General features: G+C 51.6%; 2 protein-coding genes across 4 annotated transcripts in view; one reads left to right on the forward strand and one right to left on the reverse strand.

Annotated features, from left to right (window-relative positions):
• Window positions 1-1,631: 1,631 nt before the first annotated feature.
• On the reverse strand, window positions 1,632-6,192 carry NAIF1 (nuclear apoptosis inducing factor 1). Its single transcript, XM_032865953.1, has 2 exons — window positions 4,811-6,192; window positions 1,632-3,116 (listed from the first exon to the last, which is right to left on the reverse strand). Exons 1-2 carry the CDS (start codon window positions 5,319-5,321, stop codon window positions 2,644-2,646), a joined length of 984 nt encoding a protein of 327 aa, XP_032721844.1. The 5' UTR covers window positions 5,322-6,192; the 3' UTR covers window positions 1,632-2,643.
• Window positions 6,193-6,438: 246 nt separating this feature from the next.
• Window positions 6,439-15,029, forward strand: part of SLC25A25 (solute carrier family 25 member 25) — a 34,195-nt gene continuing 25,604 nt past the window's right edge. For 2 of the 3 annotated variants that reach the window (XM_032865954.1, XM_032865956.1), the window contains exon 1: window positions 6,536-6,790. In XM_032865954.1, the coding sequence (XP_032721845.1) occupies window positions 6,536-6,790 (255 nt within the window). Of the gene's footprint in view, window positions 6,791-15,029 lie in introns of all 3 variants that reach the window. The other variant, XM_032865962.1, reaches the window with a different exon arrangement.

Here is a 15,029-nt window from a genome sequence, read left to right on the forward strand (position 1 = left end):
GTTGCAAGGAGTAAATGAGGTAATGCTTATAAGGCCCAGTCAGAGCAGGGGCTTGATAGTTCTCAGCTTTTATTATTACTAACTATGAGAGAGAGTCCTAACTATGTCCCAGAAGGTTAGGATCCCTCCAGAATGAAGGCCAATCTTACGTGAGACTCTTTGCTGGGCAGGACTCCTCAACCGTCAGAAGCAGCTCCTGGGAGCCAGCCCTCAATGGGGCACGATCTGTATGCTTCCATGATCCATGATTCCAGCTGAGTTTAAGTCTTCCAGGCTCTAAGTCAAAGTTCGTAACCCTCAGGAAATATCAGAATCACCCAGAGAGCTTGCTTACCAAGCAGATTCTTAGAGCTCTCCTTCCAGGAGTCTCTTCTAGATTTTTAGGTGGTTGGGTTTGGGATATATTTACCAAACAGCCCGGTGGGTAATTTTCATCCAGAGTCTGAAACATTCATTACTCCAAACCAGGGATAGGCAGGCTTTTCTGTAAAGGGCCAGAGTTTGGTTTTGTGGCCCAGAGGTCTCTGCCACAGTTACTTAACTTTGCTACTGTAGCACAAAAACAGCCACAGACTTTAAGTAAATGAAGGGGTGTGACTGTTCCAATAAAACTTTATTTACGAAGACAGGTGGGGGGCCGGTTTGACCCATGGGCCGTGCTTGCTTTGGCAGCACATGTACTAAAATTGGCCTGTGGGCCATTGTGTGCCAGCCCCTGGTCTCTGCCGGCCCATATCTCTTTTATATATAACCAATAAAGACAAAGACGCAGACACAGATCTGTGTAAAAAAAGTGATATAGTTTTAATTTAAAATTATGACCTGAAAGAAGCGGTGAGTTTAAGAGAACCAGGCCTCCTCTTTATACCCAATTGGAACCGATGCAATAGTGGCTCAGAATGCCAACCCCAGGGAAAAGCCAAACCGAGTGGCAAAGCCTCAGGAAGGCCCCAGAGCTTCCCTGCCAGGGGCATAAGGCTCCATGGAGGGAGGGAGCCCGGGTTGCCAGGGGATCCTGCTTTCCAGCCCCACTGGGGAGCTTTCCTTCCATCACCCACCTCCTTACCGGCCGGATTCCTCTCCATTGCTCCCTAGCTGACGCGACACTTGTCGTCCACAGAGAGGCTGGCCATACGACAGTCACTTCCCAACCATCTTTGGGGGCATCTTCCCGCAACGGCAACAGTGGAGTGAGCCACGATGCCCAGAAGGGCAGCACCTTGATCGTTCAGCTGAGATCTGGAGCCTCGAACTGTCACCACTGGTCACGTGCAGCCAAGGCACCGGCAGCAAGATGGCAGTCCTGGGGAATGATCTGGGAAAATGCAAGGGTCTGAGTGATCCAGGGCGATTCGGAAAATGAACCGGACAAATGCCACCTGGGTAAACTCCCTCCAGAAGGGGAGAGAGCGTCAAGACAGAACAGGGCACGCTACCTCCTTCGGCATTCCAAGGTCAGTCTGCTCTTCCCCGAGTACAGAAGTCAAGGTCCCGCCTCTTAGGTCAGCTTCGGCTCTCCCACCTCAAACATTCGGGCCCAAGCAGGCCTTGAGACGCACCTAGCCAGTCAGTGGGGGTCTCGCAAGAACACGAGGCGCCGAATAATGTGAGGAGAGGTCCGGGGTGTGATGCCTTTCCCCCCCCACTTTTTTTCTTTTTCCCCCACGCCGAATGTCAGAATCGTGCAGTCAGTAGAGAGAAGAGGACGGGTGTGGCCGGAGCTGCCACCCCTTCCCAGGAGGGGTAGGTGTACAGAACAAATACATCTGGCCTGAAGCAAGCCTTCTGGAAGAAGCCACGTGGTCACCTCAGACCCACTGCAGGGGAGCAACAGTGTTCCACGCTGGTCTGTTTTCTCTCAGATTCACAGCACCCAGAGCCTAATGCTCGTCCTGAGTCAAAAGCTGTCAGGCTGCCCCAGGACGCAGTGGAAGACCAGATGGGGGCCAGGCTGTCCCCAGCACACCCAGCATCCCTGAGCCCAGCGGGCCGCATCCTGGGTGCGGCTGCAGAGCCAGCCGGGTGGGGGACAGCGAGGGCCCCCCTGCTAGGCCCGGAGAGGTGCGGGGGATGGAGAAAGCACAGATGGACTAGAGTCCCCTGAGAACGGAGGCACAGTGGGAAGGAGAAAAGGGGTGGAGCTTCCTGCTCAGGCCCAGTCACTCTGCCTCCCAAGGCAGGAAGAAGGTACTGGACCACTACCCGCTCCACGGACATTATCACACTGATGACACTGTGGGGTGGGGGAGCCTTTCAGCACAGGACCCCCCCTCCCCCATCCCCAGCTGTGAGACAGCTCCCAGTGAGAACCTCCCTTCCAGGCATTCCAGACAGAGTGGCTCACGTCGCAAGCCCTGGCGCGTGACACCATGTGTAGAATCACCGGCGCCCAACCCCCACCTAGCCAACCTTCAGGCTCTTGGCCAGGCAGCTCAAGGGGCGGGGGGCGGGGGTAAGAACAGTTTGGGTCCCAGGAGCCCAACAAGTTCTTCTCAATCTCCTTCACTTCTCAGAAACCGCGGACCCCTAACGGTCCATCAAAGAGAGGGCTGGCCATGTGCCCTAAGGCCAGTCACAAAACCCACTTCCAAGACCACAGTGGTGTCATCCAATCACAGCAGAAGGTCGTCGCAGCCCCTGCCCTCACTGGATGATGCTGTCGGGCTGCCCGTTCTGAGCCACCTGTCCGGGCTCCGAGGGGGGCGTGGGGTTGGGCGTGTTGCTCTGCAGGTAGCGTCGGAAATCTTTGATCATGGGCCGGAGGACCTGGATGAGGACGCTCAGCGCCGCCTGGGTGCCCTCCATGGCCTGGGCCTGGCGCTCCTGGGCGCAGGCCTGCACCTCCTGGGAGCGGCGGATCATCTGCAGGAGGTCATTCTGCTGCTCCAGGTGCTGGGCAATCTCCTTCACGTGCAGATTGGTGACCCGCTGCTCCTGGATCAGCTTGGCCGAGTTGAGGGCGATGCGGCTCTTGAGCGCTTGGGGTTTGACCGAGGTGTCGGCGTGCTGGGCCATCATCTCCACGGGGGCCTCGGCTGGCAGCGGTGGGGGGGCCTCCGCCGTGCAGTACTCTACCACTCCCTCCTCGAGCGTGTGATAGGTGGTCTCCGTGGGGACTGTGGGGAAGAGCAGAGGCAGTGGCAGGTCACCTTCTAGAATGAATGAACCTGGCCACCTGGGGGCCGGGGCAGGGGGAGAGGAGGCCATTAAGCCCTGTTCCGGGGAAATTCTGGTCTCCTCCGGCTTTATAGCCTTCCTCATATAAATCTAGAGCCTAAAGCATTTAGAATCTGCTTGGTAACCAAAGGGCCGGCCCCAGATCTGGCAAAAGCAAAGCTGCTAATAACAATACTAGCAAAAAACTGAGAGCACCCACTGTGTGTCAGGCACTGTGCTAAGCCCTTTGCACTCGTTAACTCCTCACAATGTCACCAAGAGGCAGGTACTGTCATGTTCATATTTGGAGATGAGAAAACGGACTCAAAAACATGCAGTGACTTGCCTAACTAAGGTCAGTTTATTCAGCAGGTCCAGGAAGCAAACCCAGGTCTCCGGAACACCAGAGTCCCACTTGCTCGTAACCACCCCAGTGGGATGCTTCCAGCTAATCAAGGCAGGGCCACACGCTCCCTGCAGGGGTGGCACGCAGCTGCCATCTTGGGTGGGACTCTGAGCTGATGGTAGCCACACTAGTCCTATCTCCCTCCTTTTACGCCCAAACAGAAAAGGAGGCGGGAGTGAGACAGCAGTTGCGTAAGGGACCAATAAATGCCTCCCGGGCTTGATACCTACAGGTCACAGGTCCTTCCTGTTCTAGAACAGCAAGTAATTTAGACCAGTGTTTGATCCTCTTTCCCACCTGGATATCCTTAGAAAATACGAACGCAGGGGGACGGCACTCACTCATACACCCCATCCTCCCAAGCCCAAGCCCCACTGAGAATCACTGACGGATGCGGGTCATAGCCCAGCACAAAGGAGCAGTTAACAGTCACTGGTACAAACCCTTATCTGAACTAAAAAGGCCAACCAAACCTTTGTCATTCATAACTGAAAAGCTTTGAAGGAATTCTGGGTGGGCTGTTTGGGCCTCTGTGGTCGTGGGAAAGGTCAGTTTTCTCTACCCTTCAGTGCCAACATCGGCTCTGAGTCCCCACCCCAGCCAGGAAGCCCCTTCCTCTCCTGAGCCCTTTAGAGTCTCCTGAGAGTCCAATTATTCGTGTGTGTGTCTTATCTGTCCTATTTCGAACACCTTGGTAATCCCAGTCCCAAGCACAGGGTCTGAGGAGTAAGAAATAAGCACGATTGTCTGAGGAGGAAGGAAGGACTAGATGAACACAAGGAACCATGAGGTTTCTGGGCAGGGCCTGATGAATGTTCCCCGCACTAAAAACCCAGAACGTCTTTGTCCAGATTCAATGTCTTACTTGGTTATTAATATTCTCATCTGTCTAGTCATTCGACAAGTATGTCCTGACCGCCTACTATGTGCCAGGCCCTGCGGTAAGTCCTGTGGGGACACAGACAGGTCCCTGTCTTCAAGGACTACATCGTTCCGTCAATCATGGACACGAATGGCGGCAAAACAGTTGAGAGCAATCCAGCTCAACAGAAGCCCAGACTGTGTGCTGAGGAAATCCCAAAGAGAACAGCTTCGCTTCTGTCCAGGGAGCTCTCAGAAGGCCTCGCGGTCTTCCAAGATGCCCATCTGACCTTTGACCCCTGGCAGCCAACCTTCCCCAGGCCGCCCCAGCTCGTGGCTGGCCCTTCCCATTTATGCAGGACAGACTGGGTGGGAGAGGTCACTCACTCTGTGTCAGGGTGACCGTGGCTGCAGCTGCAGTGGCTGTGGGTCCGAGGGCCACGGGGTGAATCTCTGTGGTAGTGGGCAAGCTGATGATGGTGGCCTCGCCCAGCAGGTTGCAGATGCGCTGTTGCATGGGGGTGAGCAGGACGGGGGCTACGGCTGGGCCACCGCCACCACTGCCACCACCTGTCCCAGGCCCACCAGCTCCATCCTCCTCAGTGGGCCCTGGGGCCTCGCCACCCTCCACCGCGGCCCGGACCTGGGCAACCTTGCGACGGACCTCGGTCTTGAGGTCAGACCACTTCTTCTTGACCTCAGGCAACTCCCTGCGGCAGGTGGCCACAGCGTTGACCCTTCTCAAGATGCCGTGCCAGGCGGCACTCTTGGCAGCCAGAGGGACCCCGGCATTGAAGTGGTTCACCAGCAGGTGCTTCTTCAGTTCCAGCTCCTCCACGATGATCTCCACCTCTCGCTCAGAGAAGTTCATCTTCCTCTTCTTGGCTGGGACGGCCATGGCCTCTCCCCACCCCCCTTTTTAAAGAAATTATAATCCCCTCAAACGCCCCAATTCCCCCTCTCTTCCTCCCCAGCCTCTCCCCTCATCCACCCCTCCCCTACAGGGGATAGGCCGGGCTTGTTCCGGGCCAAGCACCAGGCCTTTGGTAACCCCCCTCGCTACGCAAAGTGCGTAGGGCCCAGCCCCGACCGGCCCGGCCGCTGCCAGCCAGCTGCGTAATGGCTTCCTGAATCTGCCTCTTCCGCCGGGGTGTGCGGAGATCCGCCCACTTCCCCTCTTCCCGCCTCCCAGAGCTTCCCCGGAGGAACCCGCCCTCCTGGTTGGGAGGGGCTCAAACGCCACTTCGATCACTGGCTCTTTTGATCTGTCTTTCAACTGAAGAGCACGCCTACTTACTGGAATTGGCCTCGTCATTGGTCTAAAAGTGTGTCTGTCGCTACAGAGCGCTCCTCCCACTTGCCTTTTTTCACTTCCATTGGAAAATCGTTCTGTCCTTCAATCGTCAGCATTACGACTATCACGCCGTTAAATTCAGCTATTTTATTGGTGGTTTAGGGAGTTATAGAGTACCAAAACCCGGCCTCCCGAGGATACCTGAGTGCTTTCGGCCTTGAGCCATTGGCCAATTTTTTAATTCCACTCACGGAAGCAAACTCTGCTTCGCAGCCGCAGCTCACGGTTGCTCCTCACACAAACCCTATTTCCCACCGGAGACTACGAGGTTTCTGTACACGACCGCTCCTCCCATCCTTACGATTGCCTGAAGCCAAACAGCGTTTCTCAATGGAGATTGGACACGGGGCCTTCCGCCGGCTAATCACAGAACTTCTGCCTATCGCGGCTTGATTTCCTCTCACCGGCCTGCTCAGCCAATCCCCGCCTCCTTCAGTTTGAATCGGCTGCAGACTGAGCAGGGATCGCTCCGCCTTCCCCATTGATCTAGGCTGTTCGGGGCGGCGTGGGCGGTCCTCCAGGAGGCTCCGCCCCGGCCGAGTGGCCGTCAGGGCCTGTGATTGGCCCACGCCCCGCCTGGGGGCGTGGCCAACGAGGCGGCGGGCGGCGGGGCGGGGCTCCCGGAAGCGGCCCCTCCCGCCAGCTTGCCGGCTTCTAGCAGCCCGCGCTAGCCGTCTGGGGACTCCCGCGTGTCTTCCGCGTTCTCCCCGCCGGCCAGCCGCCCCCGCTCCGCGCCCGGCGCCCCTGCCTCGCGCCCGATGGTGAGCAGTGTGTTGTGCCGCTGCGTGGCCTCCCCGCCGCCGGACGCCGCCTCCGCCGCCTCGTCGTCCGCCTCGTCGCCGGCGTCCGTGGACCCGTGCGGCGGCGCCGTCTGCGGGGGCCCGGACCACCGGCTGCGCCTGTGGAGCCTGTTCCAGACTCTCGACGTCAACCGCGACGGCGGCCTGTGTGTCAACGACTTGGCCGTGGGGCTGCGGCGCCTGGGACTGCACCGCACCGAGGGCGAGCTCCGGGTAGGCGGCGCGCACAGTCCGCGCGAGCTGGGAGGGGGCCCCTTCGCGCCCCAGCTCCTCCGGGCGGTCGGGGTGACAGGTCTGGGCTGCTTGGTGATAGGTGTGAACGACCCGGCTTCTTGAGCAGCCCCTGGAGCGTGGCAGGTGTGGTGGACGGCCCCTTGGGCTGGGAGGAACACCCCATGTATATACCCTGGTGGGAGTGGAGCTGCTTTTTGACCTCTGTGGGCGCTTGATCTGGGGGAAGAGACTCTTCCTAGGCACAGGTGGGCGCTCTCTGGGGCTATCTGATGGACGAATAGCTTTTTTGCTCAGGCTTTCCCCAAAGTAGAAGGCCAAGTCTCGGCAGTCGCCTTTTCTCACCTCCTGACCTCAAGAGGCTAAGCTTACTGTCGCCGCATTGACTATTTCATCCATCCTCTGGTGACACCGCTCCCTTCCCTTCTCGTTTCCATGCCAGCCGTGGGCCCTGATCTGGTTGCTCTCACAAGCATGTGGGAGTAGAAAAAATGGGAACTGGGGTTTCAGGCAGATCTGTGAGGAGGTGGCTGAGGACTGACAGTTCTCCTGGTTTAGGCTCATCCCCACCGACAGGCTTATCCAGAAGATGGGATCGTGATCTAAAGTGAAAGAATCCAAAGCAGGGGAATTCTTCCTAAACGTGGAAGTATTGCACGCCTAGAAAGGGATATTGTTACTCCTGTCCTGGAATGGGGTTTGGCCAGGAGGGATGGGGAGACAGAGAATGGCCATCTAGGCCTGCTAGAAAGGGAAGTGCTGTCCTTTCTTCCTTTCTTTCTTTTTTTTTTTTTTTAAGATTTTATTTATTTATTTGACAGAGATCACAAGTAGGCAGAGGCAGGCAGAGAGAAAGTAGGAAGCAGGCTCCCTGCTGAGCAGAGAGCCCGAGGCGGAACTCGATCCTAGGACCCTGGGATCATGACCTGAACCAAAGGCAGAGGCTTTAGCCTACTGAACTACCCAGGCGCCCCAGTGCTGTCCTTTCTTTATAAGAATCTCAAGTGGAGGCTCATCCCTTCCCCTTCTGTCTCTCCTGGTGTTTCTCCAGCCTTGGTAGCCACAGGTACCCTTCCCAGATATTTCGTTTATTGTGGCCTAACCTGATTTCCAACCAGGGCTAGAAGTTCCAAATAGTTAACCTCGTGACCTGTTTCTCTTCTGTGTTTTGTTTGGTTCATTTGTGCATACAACAGAGAATCTCTCATAGTCTAGTATGAAAAGAATCTGATCAAACACCAGTGAATTTGAACTCATTTGTTGGTCAGGTGGGTGTATCTCTGGTGTTCTTAACTCCTGCCCACAGTATATTTGATCAACATCTATAAAGTATTTAACTTACTTGGGACCAGCCTAGAAGACAGAGAGAACACTATGTAAGATAGAATCTTTGGCCAAGTCCAAGAGGTTTAGAGACAAGTTTTTTCTCCTGCATTTTACACAAAACAGTGTTGTAAGCTAGTTTTTTTTTTTTTTAAGATTTTATTTATTCATTTGAGAGAGAGCATGAACAGAGGGGAGAGAAAGAAGGAAAAGCAGACTCCCCACTGAGCGGGGAGCCCAACGCAGGGCTCGATCCCAGGATCCAGAGATCGTGACCTGAGTGGAAGGCAGACACTTAACTATCTGAGCCACTCAGGCACCCCTAGATATTTTTCCATACGTATCTGATGAATAAGTCGCCCAAAAAGGTAGAATGGCTTAAACTCAGAGGGTCTGTGCCGTCGGGGCTCGGGGAAGTGTGAGCCTAGGTGAACCTTTCTGCGTCTGTGAACCCACCACCTGACATGTTGCCAGGCATATCAAGGGCATCTGGCTGCAGGTGTTATTCAATATTTATGCATGCTTTGTGCCTCAACTGTGATTCATGATACATCTAATACTGATGCTAATCTTTTTTTTTTTTTTTTTTTTTTTTTTTTTTTTGGCAGTAAATCTGTAAGGGCAGATCAGGAGAAAGTGATCATTTTTCTTTCCAGCATTAAAAGGAAGTTTTTTAAATTAAACCAAGGGAAGCTTTGCCCCTTGGGGTCACATTGTCACATTGGCTCTAAAGTCCTCCACTCTGTGACTGATCTCAGTTCTGTGATATGAAACAATTCTTCATCATTCTTTTGGTGTGTGGATTTCGTGTGGATTCTATTTCTACAACTCGGCTTTTAAATAAGTTAAATTATTGTGCAGCTTGAGAGAAATTGGGGATGATCCACTGTATTCATTTATACACAAGTTAACCCTTGTGGCAAATGGTTGAAGTATTAGAGAACCTGCCTTTTTGTAAATAATTGGGCCACAGGAAGACACCCCGCCATGAACCCCCCGTACCACTTCCTGTTGAAATTCTGTCAGTATGAGCTACACACAGAAAAAGCAGTGCTGGAGTTGAGCGGAACTAGCAAAGCCAAAAGGGAATGTGGGGGCCCTTTGGTTTGAAATGGGTCATCCGCCGTGGGACTAAGCATTGAAAAACACAACATCAAACTTTGGTAGCTGTTTCATGAGACCCAGAGGACCAGTCCGAGATGCCAGGGTTTGCGCAGCCTCCCACTGTGAGTGCTTCTCAGTGGGTGGTGTGAACCCAGGCCATGTGATCACACAAAGCCTCTGGCCAGCCTACAACAGATCAGATCAAGTTTTCTTTAGACATGAACCAGCTGTTTTGGACACCTGCCTTTATTTCGGAAGAAATTGGGACAGTTGAGGAAAAATTACTTAAAATGGAAATGGGCAGAGAAACCCATGGCAGCGAGCCAGGGAAATTTTCTTTGTGAAGGGCATGTGAGCCAGAAGCCGTCCTGGGACAAAAGAGGGGCAGGGCTTATTAAAGAAAGAAAAGAGATGACGACACCGGTAGTGACTTTGGAGTTGAGGCTTCAGCTGGAGCTAATTTTAGATTGCCTATTTAAGGCAGTTTCATGTGACCAAACAATCTTTGTTTTAAAACAAATTTAAAAACTAGGCTAGAACTCAGGCGGCCGACCAGAGAAAGAACACAAGCTGTGTGACACGTAAACAGTTGTCCCTTTAGCTGAGGCTCACGGGCCCTCTTAAAGGACTGGTATTTAATGCAGGTGAGGATTCTAGAAGACAGTCGAGTTTGCTCCCTCAGAGATTTGTCCATGAGCCATTGACTCTGAGCTCCATAGTAACTTAGTGAAGGAAGCAAGACTATTCATGCCCATTTTACAGAGGAAGAAGCAGAGGTCTGGACAGACCGTGAAACAACCTCAAAACCGATTTGGCCACTAAGGAATCCCACCAGAGAAGCAACCAGAACCGCCTTCTGATTCCTGCTCGACTCTGTAATTATACCAGGTGTTTCTGAGGGACCCGTGAAGAGTTCCAGCCCGGGGCTTTGGGAAGAACTCGAGAAAGATCCAGTTAGAACCACATCTGTTATTCCCAAAATAGATTTTAAGATTATCTGGAGATTATCTTACCAAAGATTGGGAATCCTCCCTGCCCTAATTCTCTCCTTGACCTGGACGGGAGGCAATCTCTGTTGACTTGAAGGAACTGAAAGAAAGATCATTAATGTCAAGTTGGTGTTTCTTAATCAGACAGTGCTGTTCAACTGTATACTTTGTAAATTTCTGGCCATTTATGGGGATGGTGCTCGCCTACATAGCCAGACTTAGGTAAGAGCATCTGCAGAACACGGGATAGGCAACATTTGGTGAAATATCATGGCCCATTAGAAAAAGAAAAATGCTACTCGCAGTCTGGATTGAGTTCATAGATTAAAGTAATTGTGTTGTATGGTTGAGAAATTGGTTCCTGGCTTGAAGTAATTTTCAAGTCAACTAGAAGGGTTTTTTCTATTAATTGATATTTGGAAAGGCAGAATCAGGTATCCAGTCCTAAGAACAAATGGTAAATGGGAGTGTAACAGAGCAGGTCCAGTCTGGAGCTTCTGCGGGATGAATTCCTGTGATGTTCAAGGAGTCATTAATTGTTGAAGCCTCACAGAAATCACAGGGGATTGAGAGAAACAAAAGCTTTGCTCGTTCTCATTTTCAGTCCTGCTGAGTACAGCCCCAGGATGAGTTTAATTAACAAAACTGTACTTATTCATATCAGACTAGTCTCATTAAACTTAAGTCTGGGTAGACTTTTCATTTTTAACCCTTTCTTATACTAATGTGAACTTGGCAGAATCAAAGAATTTAGTCTTAGGAAAGGTCACCGGCCATCACAGGCCAGCCTCACACCCAGTGTGGGGAGCTTTCCTCCTGTGGCATCCTTCACAGTCGGCCATCCACCCCATTCCATTATCTGAAAACTGCTATATCTTCCTGTAATCTCTGCGGCTGCTCGAACCAGGTTTCATCATGAATTTCTCACGTGATACACTGTCCATACCTTTTGGGGTCCCTCATCTGAGGCAGGATATCCTGGGAGTACAGACTTCCCATAGAAACATGACACTAAGTCAAAGAAGCCAGTCACAAAGACCATGTATTACATGATCCATTTTTATGGAAGTCCAGCATAGGGAAAGCTGTAAAGACAGAAAGTAGACTAGTGGTTGGTTGCCTAGGCCTGGGAGAGGAGGGGAGGAGATAGGAAGGTGATAATAGGAAGGGCTTGGGGGTTCTTTTTGAGGCGAGAAAATGTTCTACAGCTGACCATGGTGATGGTCGCATGTATCTGTGAATATACTAAAAACCATTGAGTTCTATAAATGAGTGATTTGTACGGTGTGTGGATTTTATCTCAATCAAAATCCCAGTGCAGGGGCACGGGGCTGGCTCAGAAGACAGCAGGGGACCCTTGATCTTGGGCTCTTGAGTTGGAGTGCCCTGTTGGGTGTAGAGATTATTTAAATAAATTAATTAACTTAAAAACAACAACAAAACCCCCAGTACAGGATCTGTGGTATAAATCTGGGTTTGGATACTGTTTCTGTGGCTTGCCAGCCCTGTGACCTTGAGCCCATTACTCAACGCCTCCATGCCCCAGTGTCCTAATCAGAAACGTGGCATAGGAAGACCTGCCTCATACGGTGGTTGTGGGATGAAATTAGAGTATGGAACAAACCTGGCACCGTTTCTGGCACCCAGGTGTTCAACACAAAGTGACTTTTGCACCCAGTCTTTGGAAATAAGATGACCAGAATTGGTTCTAATCACCTGCAGTTTTTCCCAGATGGTTTGGGTGAAGAGTGGGGCAGAAGGAAGGAGAATGTCTGGCGGACCTTGGTGGTCAAGATTGTGTAGCACCCGGGTTGGGGGGGTGTCTCCCGCCAGCTGGGAGGGCCTTTGGCAGTTGGGGAGGACAAGTGTAGGTTGTGGGAAGTCTCTCCCCTACAGACATTAGGAAGATGGAAACAAACCCTGTAGCCACAGATCCCTAGAGTCTCTGAAGGGGTAGAGTCGCTGTATGCCGGAGAATGTCATTGTGTCTTCAGCCCCGGGGCACCTGTGCAGCTCAGTTAGTTAATTGTCCTAATTGTCTGACTTTTTTTTTTTTTTTTAAAGATTTTACCCATTTATTTGAGAGAGGGGGCATGAGAGGGGGAGGGTCAGAGGGAGAAGCCCACCCCCTGCAAAGCAGGGAGCCCAATCCCGGGCTCAATCCTAGGACGTCCCAGGATCATGACCTGAGCCAAAGGCAGTTGCTCAATCAACTGAGCCACCTTGATTCCGGTTCAGGAGATCTCAGGCTCTTGGGATCCAACCGCCATCTTGCTGCCCGCCACCCCCCACAACAGGTCTCTGTGCTCAGCACGGAGTCAGCTTGTCCCTCTCCCTCTGCTCCTCTTCTCTCTCTCTCTCTCTCTAATAAATAAATAAAATCTTAAAGGATGTCTTTGGCCCAAATATTTCCCTGGATGGGACTGGGCCCTGATGGTCTCTCACGAGCCTATTGCCCATATCCTGAGCCATGGATGGCCTTTTCTCAAATCTGAAAGTTACTTTAAGTTGTAAAACTGGAAGCTTCCAGTGGAGCTGCCTTCATACCTTCGAGGATGAGCTCACCAGCCTTGTTATTTTGCAGAAGCGGGGCTGAGACCCAGAAGTCAGGCTGGTTAGAGGCAAAGGTGGTCTCGGAGCCCAGGATTTCTGCTCGGCCCAATTTCGCTCCGCCCGCCCTGCCCCCTCGCTTCTGCGGCTGTAGATACTACAGCCCTCAAGACTTTGCAACTTTTATTTTCACAGTTTCTGACATTGACACCAGCTCAGCATTTTAGGGTCCCCGATGGTGCTCAGGACACAGAGACTCAAGTGATAGGTACAATCTTCCTAAATGCGGGATATAAAAGACCCAACACAATACTTAAGAAAAACAAACAAAAAGTTGTCTTAAAGGTACACCTTTCTTTAAAGTACATAAATGAATAACAAAGCTAGAACCCAAGGAGCTTCTTATCTCCTTTAAACTCTAGGCCTGGAAGCTTGAAAAGGAGGTGGAGTCATGACTCATTTTCTAGGGCCAAAGGGGAAACTGGAGATGGAGATGGTGGCTGTCCCTGTTCCTGCCATTGCTTTGTGAAGCCTTTCAAGCTGTTACCATCCACCTCGTGCCTTCTCTCCTCTAGCCCTCCCTTCTTGGCTGGAATCAGACCTGAGACTTCTTACCAAAACACAAAGAAAACCACCTGTATTGTGTGGGAAAACTCTCAAAAGCTATTGAAATGCCATTGGTGAAAGGGGGGGGCAGGCAGAGGAGAGTTTAGAATGAGCACATACTGCGTCCTACAGACACCCTGGGGGTGGTGGAGGGGAGGTAAGGCCCTTGGAGCACCCTTAGTGATGCATTTATGGACTCAATTAACTTTCCCTTTTTCCATTCACATGGTGGGGGGGGGTGTATTCTTTTGCTGGAGGCTCTTTAACCTGTATAAGGAGTAAAGATAGCATCTGATAAAATCTATAGCTTAAAAAAAAAAAAAAAAGGCCTTTCTGAATTGTTTTTAAGGTAGAAACCAGTTATGCTCCACAGGATTCTGGGCTGCCCTTCACAGCCACAGCACCTCTGACGGGCCTGTGCTGAAGGCAGTGGTTGGGTGGGTTTCCCACCCCTGTCCTGGCGCTTTTCTGCCGTCCGTCCGCTCAGCACAGAGCAGACAGCTGGGGAGAGCTATTTTTGCACTGTTCCTTCGATCTCAGTTTTAGACTGTGTTCCTGAAACCGGCCTTAAGAAACTGAAAACATTTAATGTTGCTTTAATAATAAATCTGCTGGTTTGCCTTTTCGAGGTGGAGAAGGGAAAGTGTGAATGAAGATAAAGTGGGTGCAGAAGTAAGCTCAGCGTGTGCGCTGGGTTTGGCTCCCACTGGTCCCTTCTGGATTGGTGGAGAAATTTCTGATCATTTCAGGTGATTGGGTTTAAACCTGCTGGGCTCAATACCACCATACTCATTCTGCCCCTCCCCCTTATCGCTGGGCGCACATCTGATCTGAAGGAGAATCGTGCTCCTTCCTGCCTGTGAGAGCACACACACAAAATTGTGCCATGGTTCTACGTGGCCTAATGCTTCTGCAGACCCTTTAGGTGTCCCATCTCAAAATCCCGTGCTTAAAATTGGGTTAATTTTGTATGCCCCTGACTTTCTTTTAGAGAAAAGAGAAAGGCATCTAAGTAGGCATTGACCTTGAACCTGGTCCTCTATGGGGACTGGCTGGTCACCAGGAGTAGACAGAAGCCTCCCCAGGAGTTTTCTCCAGAGTGCACTTCTCTTTCCCACGGTCAGAGGAGTTTCCTTTGGGGACTTTCGGCCAAAGCTAGAATTTCTTTTTTTGGTTCTGGTTCCAAAAATGGAAATAAACTAGGGGATTTCACCTTCCTCATCATTGCAGAATGCTCATCGATGCCTTGGTTTCACTGAGGCCAGCCAATGTGCCTGGCTCCGCCTCCTTGCCTCCATATAACCTACTTGGCCCAGCCAGTCCTCATTTCAAAGCGAATCAGTCTGGCTCTCTGTCACAGAAAAATCTGCCTTCATTTTTCAATGTATTAAAAAAAAAAAAAAGTGTTGGGGCACTTGGGTGGCTCAGTTGCTTAAGTGTCCTCCAACTCTTGGTTTGGGCCCAGGTCATGATCTCACAACAGGCTTGAGATCCTCTCCCTCACTGCCCCGCCCACTCTGAATGAATGAATGAATAAAATTTTTTTTAAGTGTTAATATTCTTCCCTACGACTACAGCTCTTCCGAATGGTAATAATTCTAAGACAGGTAGGAGGTAGGTAGACATGTAGACATGAGACGTGGGTCCTC

This window comes from Lontra canadensis, unplaced genomic scaffold, assembly GCF_010015895.1.
Source record: "Lontra canadensis isolate GAN:19392208 unplaced genomic scaffold, GSC_riverotter_1.0 scaffold30, whole genome shotgun sequence".
Classification (NCBI taxonomy): Eukaryota; Metazoa; Chordata; class Mammalia; order Carnivora; family Mustelidae; genus Lontra; species Lontra canadensis.

What these genes read in the sequence shown, in the direction of transcription:
- NAIF1 (XM_032865953.1), bottom strand. Translation starts at nt 5,321, where the DNA reads ATGGCCGTCCCAGCCAAGAAGAGGAAGATGAACTTCTCTGAGCGAGAG. An exon ending in CACGGTCACCCTGACACAGA is followed by an intron (nt 3,117 to 4,810) that starts GTGAGTGACCTC and finishes TCTTCCCCACAG; the next exon opens with TCCCCACGGAGACCACCTAT.